Raw genomic sequence first — 14,030 nt, forward strand, 5'->3', positions numbered from 1 at the left:
AATATATATACATAAGATATATTGTTAATAGAAAATTTATTTACGTTTATACACAAAATGTTTCGAAACCTTTGACATAATTTAATCGACATAACTTACGATAGAGTAGATTTAAATTGAAAGAAGGCTATTATTTGTTGCAACTTTTTAATTACATATATGTAACATATTTGATTTATTAAGCAAATGAATTTAAGCTAACTCGAGTTAAAAATTTGAAAATGTAAAATATTTAAATTTTGAGTAAATGTATTAAAATTTTCTTGAATCCTTGTGACTCGCGAGCTGTCATAGTGCCGCTTCATCTTACTTAAGAAAGTGATTGATATGAAGACTCCGTTATATCAAAAAGTGAAGATCTATGGGTCTCGAGACTACCTTGACATCCTATTGAGATATTCATATTCATCTTTACGTATGGCAAAACCGCCGCGCCGCATCCACCCCCGCGATACCGTCGCGATCACCCTTTCGATCGTGCATCCCTTAGAAGTGGGGTGCAACGCGGAGTGCACGATCGTGTCCCACGCTGCGTCATTGCCAACACATCGCGACGCGCGGCGGCGTATTGACGACGACGACGACGAAGACGACGTGTCGCCTTGCGTTCTGGTTGCCCAAGTAACGGCGGCCGGCGGCTACGGGTTTTGCCTGAGGAATGACTCAGAACTCAGAGGCAGAGGCACTGCGCTCCGCCGCTGTCTACGCGATGGCGACGGGTGGCCGCAAGGGGGTGGATGCCGCGGAGCAACATCGCTACCACGCCATCACGCCACCCCGACCCCACACCATACCACATCGCACCGCGCTCTGAGCCATGCCGCGCTGCTGGCCGCGCCGCGCCGCGTCGCGCCACACCGGCTGCGACGGTCAAGGGGGTGGAAACGTGGCTCGGTCGTATTGCGCAGAACGCCGGCGCTCTGGCGTCGCGACGCCGACCCTCGTCGAGGGTGAGTCAGGTCGGTCGTTGCTTGGTGCCCGCGCCTTCCCGTCACGGTATACGCGGCACAATCGCACGGCGTACGTACATACGACGCGACGGCGCGAACGCGTGATCGTCGGTCCCACCATCTCACCCTTCGTTCGGACTGCGCCTCCGTTGTACGATTCGGAAATCGCGCGCGCCAACCCTTCGCGATCAAGCGAGGGAGTCTGGACACGCGCCGGCGGCGTGTCGCTTCGAACGACGACGACGAGGACGACGACGACGAGGGCCGCTAGATCGCGAAAGACGCTGCGTGATCCACGCGGGCAGAAGGGAGAGAGATAGAAAGAAAGAGAGACAAAGAGGAAGAGAGCTACGGCGTCGGGTTCCGCGGCGGCGACTATATGCGCGTCATCGATCGCGCGCGCCTCCGCGATCGGCTGGAGATGTGATACCGGAAGTAGGCCAGGCAGGGTTGACCTGCGTGGGCGTGCAGGCGACGTACGGGTTACATGCGTGCGTGCCGTGCATAGGCCGCAGGTGTGCCGCGTGGGCCCGCGGGGGGGCTATAGCAGTCGTAGAGATGAGCGTCGCCGCGACGATCTGCCCGTCGCCGGCGTACCCGACGTCAGGGACCAACCCCTGGTGCAGTACCACCGCCGCGCGACTGCTCTGCGTCGTCCTGGTCTCCTCCTGGATTATCCTCGATCAGCCGGCTCTGGGTCTACCGGATCCCTCGAAGCTGACAACCGCGGGAGGTAAGACTTTTAAATAACTTCACTCGCGAAGCGCATATGATCCTCTCTGCCACGAGAAAGAGTTGACGTTTTCTCTTGTTCCTTCTGGAAATAACATGCGTGAAATCTTATCTTATCTTATCTTTAGTTTCAACGTGGAAACCTTGAAATGAAATTACGTTACGTTAAACGAAGAAAACTTGCTTGAATGAAGTCATTTGATATTGCTCAACCAAGAAAAGAAAGTTGATAAGAAGATTATAGATTGTTGCATACATACGAAACAATGAATAGTTAATTTGAGTATATAAGTTTCGATTTGACACTTTTTTTCTGTGTACTTATTTCCCGCACGATATTCGCGACTTAATCTTTATTCACTAGTTTCGTGTTTCGTATATACACGATAACTTAACAATATATTTGAACGAAAATGATTAATTACAATACATAATTTATTATGTGCACATATGTATACTGTTAATAATAATAGCTTAAAATATTTAAAACAAAAAGTGTTGCAAAGTGTTGTTTACAGAAATTTGTTTACAGTTTAATATATTCTTTTCCAATACCGCGTAAAGGATGCTTTATCTATATTCACGTAATATATGCAAAATATAAACTAGGTATTTTTATGTCAAATAAAAGAAAAAAATTCAAGATCGAGTACTAAAAAGGATTCCAAGTAATTAGTGAACAATGGAAAAGTCTAAAAATGTCTGAAGGACATTTTAAAAGACGTCTCTAAAAGATTAAGAGATCTTAGGTAATGTTTTACATCTTTCTGTCATTTTGAATGAGAATGTAACTAATTGTAAGATTTCATTAAGGTCGCAGTTGATGATGATATTGCATGTAAAAGATAAGTGCACAAGCTATGTCATATAAGTAGCTATATCAAGCAAACGTGTAGCATTATTATTGTACTACACAACGTGTGATGAGCTAAATGAATTTCCAACATTTTATTTGTTTGTTCCCGTTAAAAATTCGATAAGTCGATGTAATAATTCAATAATTCTATAACCGGCATTAAAATTAAAATAAAATGCTTTATGAAAAGGCTTACTTTACGAATTAAGCGAAGTTACTCTTTGCGATATGCGCATTCGGTTGGATATCGATTGGTTTTTTAATTTATTTTGTGTGCAATTACATATAATGCGCGTGTCGCGCGAAAGATATCGTACGTGGAGCGCGTGTCTGATTAAAGCCTGAGCAAATTTTTCTGGTAAATTCATTGAGCAATGGGGTATTAATGTGGTAAGACCTCGCATATTGGTCGTTCACCGTCACTGGGTATAACGTTGTGTTTGTTGACGCGTGACATTTTGACAGCGCGACAAATATTGCATCAAATGGCATATATCAATGACAGCGCGAAATACGAGTCGATAGGATAGAATGACCGACATGGATATAGGATAAATGAAATTCGCCAGATTGATCTGATTAAACTTTCAAAAGTTAGAGGCTGCACGTGTTTGCTAAACTCTGCCGACATTTCGAAATAAAAATGTATATCGATTGCAGCAGGTAAATATACTTGTCCCTCGATCTACATAAATACACATTTTTTTGTGCGATTTACCCTTCACATTTACGTCTCCCGTAAGCTCTTCGGGCCGAGAATTCCGTGCTATATAGAATACGCAGATGTGCCTGAATAAAAGATTTCCACGTAAACAGGGAGTGAATTATAAAATGAGGATCTCAGTATCCAGGCTTTATAAAACAATATTTTCTCTATAACGCAAGACATCCAGCGATCTTCGTATTAACAGACAAGTTTAAGAGATCTTACTTTTCTTACTTTCTGCTTCGAAACGCAAAAGTTACGTAAAGATAGCATAATCTCTGAAAAGTTTTGAAACTAACTCTAGTCCGTAACTCGTACATAAAAACCTATTGTTTTTATCAGTTGATCTTCTTCGTTCCGCCACCCCAAAAGTTTATGGAAATCGGTCATCGTAAAAGACAACGACTTATACATAGTTAGAATGTTTTGCCCCAAATAGTTTTTCGCATTTTTTTCGGGAGGGATTTTATCTAGCTTTCCGACAACCTTCATCTTTTATTCATTTTGATCCGCGTGGTTTCTGTAGGCTAACATAATGTCGAAAAGAATACGAGAGTTCTATGCTTCTTCGTGTTGAAAATTTGTTGGTTCAGGGTTTTACTAACGATTCGCATTCATACCTCGTTCAATTCGTCTCGATTTGTTCGCACACGTTAATGCGTTTCTCGATAGATATATTCTTGGATGATATTCATAGAAATAGAATATTGGAAAATCTTTTTTGTTTAGCTCAAAAAATTTTAAGTTAACTCTGATATTAGAAAGCAATATTAGTTCTTCATGATTAAATTTTTAAGTGCAAGTCGATATTAAATCGTTATATGTATATCTAACTATAAGTTTAATCAACTTTGTAGTTCTTTGTAGTGGTTTATAGTTTCTCACAAAAATTTGAAGGAATGCCATTTATAAATTATAATTATATTCTTGACTGTTTTGGAAAAAAAAAACATTATTTATTGGATTTAGGTCGCTAAATTAACTAAAATTTTAAAATTAACTTGAATCTCGTACGCAGGCATAAGAAAATGGTAATTATAATTGTGCGGTCGTAAAGAGCACGGTGCAACAAGTAAGAACATTTGCGAGATAACAGAACCTGTTGCGAAGACTAAAAATTTGCTCACGTCATTCGAGAATTTAGTATGCTTCGTCCATGTCCACTTATACACATATAATGTCAATCAACGGAATAACGGTAATATTTGCTTTGTTTTGATAATTACTCTAATTGACCTCCATTAATCAATGGAGAATATATTCCAATTTCATTCTCTTCATACTATTTTTTCTATCTCTTTGTTTCTCTCTTGTTCCCTCTTCCTTTCATTCGCTTTACTATTGATTTGTCGGATTGAAGTTAATCTCCAAATGAACTTGTGCTTATTACATGCCACGGAAACGTTATCGAATTGTCCCTGATGGAATTGGTGGAATTAAGTTTAATGATTTGTCTCTCTTAGCTTAATTTGTGTTCAAGCAGAATCTACGCCGTGTCTTATTCCTTATTAACAAATATAATTTGAAAGCAAGAAGAAGAAAAGGGAGAGAGAGAGAGAGAGAAATAAAACTTTGTGATATATTACATAGTATTTTTTGTAAAACTAATACTAAGTTTTGCAAAAATTTTGGAGTATGCACAGAAATTCCGAATTAAAACACAAATCATCTTACAATAAAAAAAAAGTTGATGCATGTCGTCTATCGTACTTAAAAAAATATAATATAAAATACTTACATTTTTTAAATTAATGTCAATTCAAAATCAAGCTTAATTTACAAAATACAACTTTCGCACGTTACACTTGAACAAACAAACATCTAAAGGTGTATAAAGGATGCTTAAAAGATATTTTATTTTGTATATGTCCTGAATATATTTCTATTTGGTACATGTCGCTTTTGTAAAGAAAACTTTTTTACTTTGGAAGATAACATTCTTTTTCGTCGTATATATTCTTAACTTTCTTCTATAATCCATTTGTTGTGACATTTCGTATGGCCGAATTTGAATTGATTGCCTCCACGAAGTTTGTGACCGCAACTCTGCCCAAGTTTGCTAAGTTAAAGATTGATTCAGCTTTTTGTTAACCTTGATCCGTAACTCCATCGCTTTCAAGCAATTGCGACGATCGTGTTCAACTATGTTTGCCTGACCGAGGGAATTAAGTAAAGAAATTTGTCATCTAGCTTTCTCGTTGAAATTAGTGAGAGAAAGTGGGTCACGAGTGCAACATGTAAAAATGACTTTTAGAGTATCTCACGATGAACAATTTGCGATAAACAATAATGGATAATGAACAAAGTTTATTAAATAATACATTAAAGTTTAAACAATCCTAATGGAAAAACTCATTGCTGCGAAGAATTTAACAAAAAGAAGCCGAACACCTACGCGAAAGGCTAAATGGAAGAAAATTGTTAAAAAGCACTGAAACTCATCCTGAGTTGTAATGCCAGAAGTAGAAGAAGAAGAACATTAATGTTTAAGCAAAAAAAATTGAAACAAATTTCGTGCAAATTAAAGCGTATATAAAGTGAGAGAATATGGATAAATTATTACTCAATTGCGATAAATATTAAATTACTTTTCCTTTAATAAAAAGTTCTCGTGTGCTTCAGAGTACGCCTTTATTCCACACGCTCTGATTATTTTCTCGTAATAAAGCAGAAATATCGCCGCAACCGATGACAAATAGCTCTCAGAGAATAAACGCTGGCGCGTTGGTGGCATCAATTTGTATCCATTATTGACGTGCCGTGTTCCTCAGTCTTCTGATGTTCGCGATAAATGATTGCAAACTTGTTTATTATTCATCACATTAACGCCGATTTACCTTACGAATGTGGAATTGGACGGATAAATATAATATTACCTCAATATATTTGCAGAAAAATTTCGTCTCAACGGTCGAATCGACTGCACGAAGTTATGTAAGCGCGCGATGTCAATGGATTAACATCGCCTCTGTTACCAGACTTTCAATCAAAAAGATCAGGTCGCGTTTTACGAGCACAGGTCTGACATAACGTGCTCGTGTACATAGGTTAGCCGGGTCATAACCTGGAGGGTACACCTACAAATTGAGTATAGATCACTACACCGCGGTATCAACGATAACGACGATAACGATGATAACGACGCATTAAAGTTGATGAAACTATCGATTTTGATTTTAATTAAAATTTTCGACGTAAATATTAAAGTTTAAAAATGTGAGTTTAGGCTGAATCAAAATTAATGATCGTATATGTACAATACGTTATGATACGGAAAAAGAACCACGAGAATCGCAATCGTTACGTGGCATATGTATCAAACACTTTCTACGTTTCTATATTCGATTGGGTACAAAAGATTTGTCATTTTTCTATAATGTTTTGTACGAAATAAAGTTAAAAAACTAGAATTTTCTTGAAAAATTCCTCTCTAGATGAAAATATACTGTAACTCGAGGCGAAATAGTTCTGCTTCGATTCCGCTGAAATTTCATTTTCGGCTTTATTCGACAAATATAACAAATGTTTTGCACATCAGAACTACAATTGCGTTTGGTGCGCACGTGTCTTTGTTGCTAACGCGTGAAATTTCAATATTACATAAAGTTTACATTAGTTATCATAAAGTTATCGTCGCATTATACAAAGATAAACTTTGTAGATTCGAAATTCACCGAGATCATATCCCCATTTCAATCATTGTAGGAAAAATCCAAAGATTTCTCCCTCTTATCGTGTCAATGAGCGTAATTACGATCTATACTATTGTAATTTTGGCCATTGCAGTACCTAGCTCTTTTCATATGACGATTCCGCGATGAAGTTTCACGCGTTCAAGTTCATCCATCTTGTAAATTCGATCGAGCTTGATCGCGCACCGACCTCGACAATGGCACCGTGCCAAGCCAATCTTAAACGTGCTTGTATCGACAGCTCCCCGCGGTATCGTGGCAGGAGCATCAGGTAGGGTGCTCGCGGTCGGAATAATCCCGCAAGAGATGAACGCGAGCGACAGGCCGCTTCTAGATCTCTCTCGGAGTCGAGACCCAGCGCTGGTTCTTGAATATGCATCAGATCAGCTATCGAGATAGCATTAATGATTACCTCGCGCGTATTGTTGAACGCTCGGCTTGGCTTGCAACTTGACATGAAAGAGGGTGACTGGCTGTAAATATACCGATAAATCGGACTTCGCCGGGTTACATGAATCCTTGCGGTTCGCATTAAATTCTTATGTCTGTTTTCACCAACGTCGTTTAACTTTAATCTCAGTTGAACTCATTTTTTGTCTTCTTCTAACAGTCCCCGTTAAAAAGAGACGAAGAGTGTGAGTTAAACTAAGGTTAAAGTTAAACGACGTTGGTGAAAACGAGCCATTAGAGAGATCTTTTAAACCTGTAGCGTTTACTTTTATATGATGTTTTTCCAATAACCTCGAGCAAATGTTTTTCTTTTCCTAAGTAATTTTTAAAACTTACTTAAAAAAAACCTCCAGGCTATTCCTCGACAATGTTTAACTTAAAATTATCGGTGACATTTTTGTATTATTTTAGTTATTGCAAAAATGGATCTACGTAATCAAAAATATGATAGATAAGTTTAGTAAGTTGAAGGAAAAACAGACGTATTTTACATAACACTTTTATCTGGCATTGTTCGGTGGCTTCAGAGATACCTTCTGCAACACGCGCATTCGGCGCATTCATATTTGCCAAGGAAAATGACATATGGGCGTAGTTGGAGTTTTATCTCCCGTTCCATTTCATACTTTCTTTCCGTATTGTAAAGTTATGTTTACGTTGAAATGTGAAAGATATTGGCCGACTTGTTACCCAACGCTGCAAACTCTAGTAATAGTGAACGGAGTGTTCAGATAACATAACGCTGTGCGAATATTGCACCAGAAACTCTTGACGAAAATCAATTAACGTGCTTAAATACTTGAACAATATTTGACTTTCTTCGAACAATACAAGATGAAGTTACTTTTGTCGGGAACATTAAAGTGATTACGATAGTCCGGATTATAATGTAAACAACCGACATGACATATGCGAGGCGCTAAGTATAAAGCGCACTAAATAGATCAATAAACGACAATAACGTAGCCCTGTATATATAGCTGTTATTTATTTACGTCATGCATGCGGCACGTAGCATTTTTTCCCGTTGTGGTTCGTCACAGCACTGTGTAAAGATTAACTTAAAAAATGGAATTACCTCGGCAATCCTACTTGCTAAGAAGCTATACTGTAATCGCAGAGCGTGCAGTCACACCAGAGGATATTGCGTGCAGGATGAGAAGAAAGACGCCAGTATCTTGATTGAGTAGCAATGCCTTTAATACGTTAATCGGCTACTGAGGTTTTACAAAGGTGTGTGCCGATGGACAAAAGACAATGAAAGAAGTCCGCGCGAAAATGGTTTTTAGAACTATAGAAGCAGAGCTACCAACCTATCATTTTTGGTACAAATTACTATACTTATTACTTGCTACGCCATTATAATAATTCTCAAGGAAATCAGTCTTGCAGGCGCCCGCGCCGCTAAAAGAGACACTTATATTTTATTGCATATTCGAAACGCGTTTGGCTCATATTTTCGAGCAAGTCCGACATATAAATTTCCTAATATATATTCATGAAGCACGTTGTGTTCCTTCTTAATATAAGAAGAATAAAAAAATCGGCTGTCACGTAGTGGAGGATAAAGCGTCTGCTCAGGAACGCTGCAGCAGAAACGTGAAATTTTAATCTTGCTGGTTTAAATGCTTGAGGATTAATCGGTACACACACACACACACACACACACAGATTAAGCAGCGGAGAGATTTTTAACATTTATTATACTTATTCTTGTACATTTTTTTTTTAATTCAATAATTGGAGGGGTTAAAGTCATAGTGGTGCAAGTCAATTTTTTTGACCACTTTTTTTTTTTTTTAACATATCTGCATGTGTAGACTGCATCTATGAACTTAACTCGATAGGTTAAAAAAAGTGACTTACACCACTATGGCTTTAACCCATCCAATTATCCATCTTGTTACCTGTAAATTTATTATACACCCATCCAATTATCCATCTTGTTACCTGAAAATTTATTCATAAATTGTTGTTTGCTATTAAATTCGTAGTGTCAAATTTCACTCAATTTGAGTCCTTTTTAACCATTCTTATAGGAGGAATGAAATGAGTTAAAATAATAAATTTTGACATACATGGTAATTAAGAATAACAAAATGATATTTAACTCGAGGTATTGGTTTAAATTATTTATCTTTTAATATTTAACGGTGTTACACGTAGTTCGAAAAGTATTGAGAAATAAGACTTATTGCGTCTATTTAAAAGTTTATTGTGGTTTTTATATTCTTTTCGCGTATTCGCTATTTGGTTTGGGGTTAAAACGATTCTACGTGAATACATAAGGCTTGTAACCTTACTCTTTGCGAGATACAGGTATTTTTCCGAACAACAGAGAAGTCAAAAGGACGCCCTAAAGAATGTCTGCAGGATATTAGAATTTTCCTTTCATTTTTCTGTACGACGTCTGTAGTCGTTTGAGTTCGTTTTTCCTGCCACACGTAATTTCCTGACGCTTGTGCGTGCGCGGATTACCTTGAGATATCACATCATTCTGCCTCTACACTGGAATGATCGATATCAGAGATATTATGTCTCGAAGCACTGCAGTAATCGCATCATTGAACTTCTGCGACGTAGATGTATTGTGTGGTTTAGCTGACAAACTAGCACGTTAACATAAAACTCAACGTGAGATTCAAAGATTTACACTGTTAAATTCATAGTGTCAAATTATACTCAATTTGAGCCATTTTTAACTATTTCTATAGGTCGCCACTGCTCCTACTTAATATGTCGTTAATTTAACTAAAACAGTATTTTATGTTAAAATAATATATTTTATATTTCGACCCAGGACAGGTAAAAATACCAAATTTTATTTAACTCAAGGTATTGGTTTAAATTTCATCCTCTAATATTTAACAGTGTATTATAGACTGGAAGGGTTAAAATGTACGAAAATAGACATCTCGTCACACTTTTTATATGTATAAAATTATGTAAATTATGCACCCGTATCATATTCCCTAACTTCGTCTGATGCCATCGATTTCGATTATTTATTAATAAAGATCGTTTTGTTGATAACTACCTTTTCGTAGCTGTGACTACCTACGAAATAGAGCCACAAAGGAAAAATATATCTTACTTTTTCGCGAGATTTGTGTCTGATTCACAATATAATTTCCGCAATATGGAAATGTCAACTGTATCTTCTTTCAGAAAGTATCTAGCGTAAGTAGGTCTCTACAGTCGCAAGAAAGTAGACTAGATAGCATACTTATTTCTGGATAACTCAATCGCAAAACTTATTGCACTAGTACTATGAAATTGTAGACCTCTGCCTAATAATTAGATAAGATATGCTCCACTTCTGACGAACTACTTCAGTCCGACTTAAAGACAATGGGGTTGATTCTCGACATCAGCTGTGTCAGACATTCAGAAGAGAGAAAGGGCCAGTTTAAAATAACAATCTGTTCTACATGATGGCTCACAAGGCAAGACCGACTATATTAGACGTAGCGAAAATACATTGCATTTTTATTTATAATATTTACACGACTTGCGCATACATTACATAGACCAGTTTCATTTTTCTTCTCTTTTTCACTCACTAGTTATTTTATTCTGTATTAGGTATTATGATATTACGGTTTCAGTTTTGGTATGTTTAAACAGCGAATGATCGATATTTATATTCTCTTTTCATTGTCTGCATTGTCTGGGTTTGTTTAAGAGAGATATTTTTTACTACCAATTGTCTCGGGGTTTTTCCTTCTTTAGGAAAATAAAGACCCATCTTTTTTTTATAAATTGACGGCTGTCGTGTCGTGCTGAATTATGTATCGAGTTATGCGCCGGGCGAGGCAGTCTCTGTGGCTTCCCTCCTAACTCGAACGTAAAAGTTTAAACAACGCCGCGCAAGTTTTAATCACCGTCAAAGCATCGATCGCTGAATGTTGTCGCGTCTTTTCTGCTTCTAACATCGACTAACATCGATAGCATATATATTATTGCAGCACGAGCGGTGTTTTTTTACTAAGTTACGCTTATACGTTTAATGAGCCGTCGATATTTTTACCTGTTCATTATTGAATACCTCGAATGTCGACGCGCTGATATTTACCCGAAAGATATCGAGAGCGTTGTATTTTTTAATAATAGAAGAAATATATTGCAAGAATACCTATAGAGTACCTATAATGCGACTTTTTTTCGAAAAAAAAAACTCAATTTATAGTTAATCTTCTCGAGAAAATAATATTTTTGAAAAAAAAGCGCGTTTAAAGTTGAGCAGTATTCAAGTAACAATTGTTTAGAAATAACTAAAATAGTTTATGTAATAGTTTTTGGTTGAACTTTGTATTTGTTTTACAATAAATTTGATGTAAACTTATAATTTTTTTAAAGCTCCATTTCCACCTCAATCTTAAAAGTAGCGATCTTAATTAGTTTTAAAAACAGAGAGATTGTAGATATCAAATTGCCAAAACTCTAAAAATTTCATCATAAAGTCAGGTCACTCTTCGGTCATATTCCGATTCCAGAAAATCAATCATATTTACGATAATGGATGAGATAACGAATATATGATAAATGGAAGATATGGCTACATACAATTTTTTTGCTGAGTCAGTAATGGAACGTTTCTAAATATCATATAAAGTTCTTGTTCCTGCTCATACAGGAGCAGATAAAAACGATCGCGATTTAACGATCTTTCTATATATATACAGATCTCACATTCTAAAATATTTCCCTTTTCGAAAGAGCTATCAATGTGGCAACGGCCACTCGAGAGGTGTCGGTGGGAAAGATAACTCCATACGCGACAATACAATATGCAGGTACGTGTACAATCTGCGCTTTGTGGCACTTAATTACGACCGACGTCTCCATACAGAGAGTTACAGGGCGTCGGAGCTCCTTTTATTCGAGGTTACAACGTAATTAGAACGCGCCTCGAGGCGCGTGCTACTATACCTCTTGGAAATGCTCGGGGTCGTGCTTTCTTATATGCGCACGACTTGACGCAGACTGCAATGGAACTTTTTAATTCCGGCCACCGCGTATTCATTTAGCTGAGAAACAACTGTCTTACAAATGCGTTTTAAGAATGCTAAATTGATGATAGGTGACAGTATCGCTATTTCGAAAAAAGAATCATATGTATTACGTCATATGTATTGTTAGTAGAAATTTCTTGACTTACGATGTTGTTCGAAACTTTGCTCGTATATTTGACGAACTAACTTGAAGAGCTCTCCGAGATGTGTCACTTGCGAATCTAGTTTTCAATGTAAATTCATATACTCTCTCGTACAGTCTTCTTTTTCGTTTTTCCGCATTAAAAACGAGGTGAACGAACGAATGGAATTGCAATAGACGTAAGGTTACTGCAGTCTGCACTGCGGATTCACGTGCACCCAACTTCCTTCGATAACGTGCACAAATGTACAGGTTCTGAAATCGGACGGCCGCTGGATACCGCGTTTAACATTGTTAATGCAAATGTAATAACGTATCAAATGCGCAACGAGAATCATATTTTCACCGTAAAGAGGCAATAATAATTTTGGATTTAATAGAATTGGATGGGATCATTTTAAAGTTATAACATTAACATGAAGATATGACGATATATTTGCGACCGTAGTTAAGTTATCGAAAAGTCGGTAAATTAATAATTTTCTGCGGTCGAGTTATCCACAGTGCAATATTTATTAATAATGTAGATATTGATGCTCTAATTAGTAACCTAAATATTGATATGGTTGCACTGCTTTTATCATTAATATTCATAAATCACGCAATTCATTATGTGGTCTATCGTCAATTTATCAAAGTGATAGCATATGTTACGTCAATATTTGCTAGTCGGTTAAGCAGTGATTTTAGTATTTTTATTTGTGCGTAATGTTGAAATTATATTTTAAATTATTATTCATTATAGAGTAAAGTTTGACCTTATTTCTGGCTGTTTATTATTTATTTCAGCTTTATTTGCGCGCTTTATAGACATTTTGATTATTCGTATTATTCATTATTACGACGAATATGCGAGCGATTAATTAATTCATAGTATTCTAGTTAATCAGCATTTTCAGGCAATATACGGTAATTAGATCGAGACGTTTATTGCTGATATCGACTAGTTTTTATTGCGCCGTATTTGAATACACCTTAATTATGTTGGGAACAGAATGCATAATTACTTTGAAGTTTAAAGCGGTCTAATTATTAAAGTTATCCAATTTTCGACAAATATTGTAAAGTTATCTCATTTCCAGCCAACATTGATGAATTTATCTGTCAAGTTTAACGAAGTCAAATTCTTTGTCGCTCACAACTCAAAATTTAAGCTACAATTTTCACGAGATATATGTCTAATAAAAAATATGTTGATACAGTGTAAACTTTTTTCTGAAGGCGCGTCATATCTTTACAATGCGTAATGTTATATACACCGATACAGTAAGCGATTTTAACAATTAGAATTTCCTTTCGCTTCCCTCAATCGTTTTTTCCTCGATTAGTCATCTTATGACTTACCGACACGCAAGCATAAATACAGAGGCACGACTGAAACTCGTGGAAATGGGTGATATATTTCTAGAGTAATCTTGTATATTAACGTATGAATTGCAACTTCAACACAAGCAAAAGTAGAAGGTACAGTATTTTGCATCTATAGA

The 14,030-nt window shown here is 37.0% G+C and overlaps 2 protein-coding genes across 6 annotated transcripts in view; one reads left to right on the forward strand and one right to left on the reverse strand.

Annotated features, from left to right (window-relative positions):
* The first annotated feature begins 813 nt into the window (after positions 1 to 813).
* Positions 814 to 14,030, forward strand: part of Jus (EB domain-containing julius seizure protein) — a 33,453-nt gene continuing 20,236 nt past the window's right edge. The window contains exon 1 of one of the 4 annotated variants that reach the window (XM_077410973.1): positions 814 to 1,683. In XM_077410973.1, coding sequence (XP_077267099.1) covers positions 1,509 to 1,683 — 175 coding nt within the window. In that variant the 5' untranslated portion in view covers positions 814 to 1,508. The remainder of the gene's footprint in view (positions 1,684 to 14,030) is intronic. The other 3 variants (XM_077410972.1, XM_077410975.1, XM_077410974.1) reach the window with 3 other exon arrangements.
* Positions 1,539 to 14,030, reverse strand: part of LOC143900057 (zinc finger protein 830) — a 34,822-nt gene continuing 22,330 nt past the window's right edge. The window contains exons 5-6 of one of the 2 annotated variants that reach the window (XM_077410978.1): positions 9,294 to 9,336; positions 1,539 to 1,767 (exon numbers count right to left, since the gene is read on the reverse strand). The gene's annotated coding sequence lies outside the window, so the exon portion shown is untranslated. The remainder of the gene's footprint in view (positions 1,768 to 9,293; positions 9,337 to 14,030) is intronic. The other variant, XM_077410979.1, reaches the window with a different exon arrangement.

This window comes from Temnothorax americanus, unplaced genomic scaffold, assembly GCF_048541705.1.
Source record: "Temnothorax americanus isolate GAGA-0224 unplaced genomic scaffold, ASM4854170v1 Scaffold3, whole genome shotgun sequence".
NCBI classification, from domain to species: domain Eukaryota; kingdom Metazoa; phylum Arthropoda; class Insecta; order Hymenoptera; family Formicidae; genus Temnothorax; species Temnothorax americanus.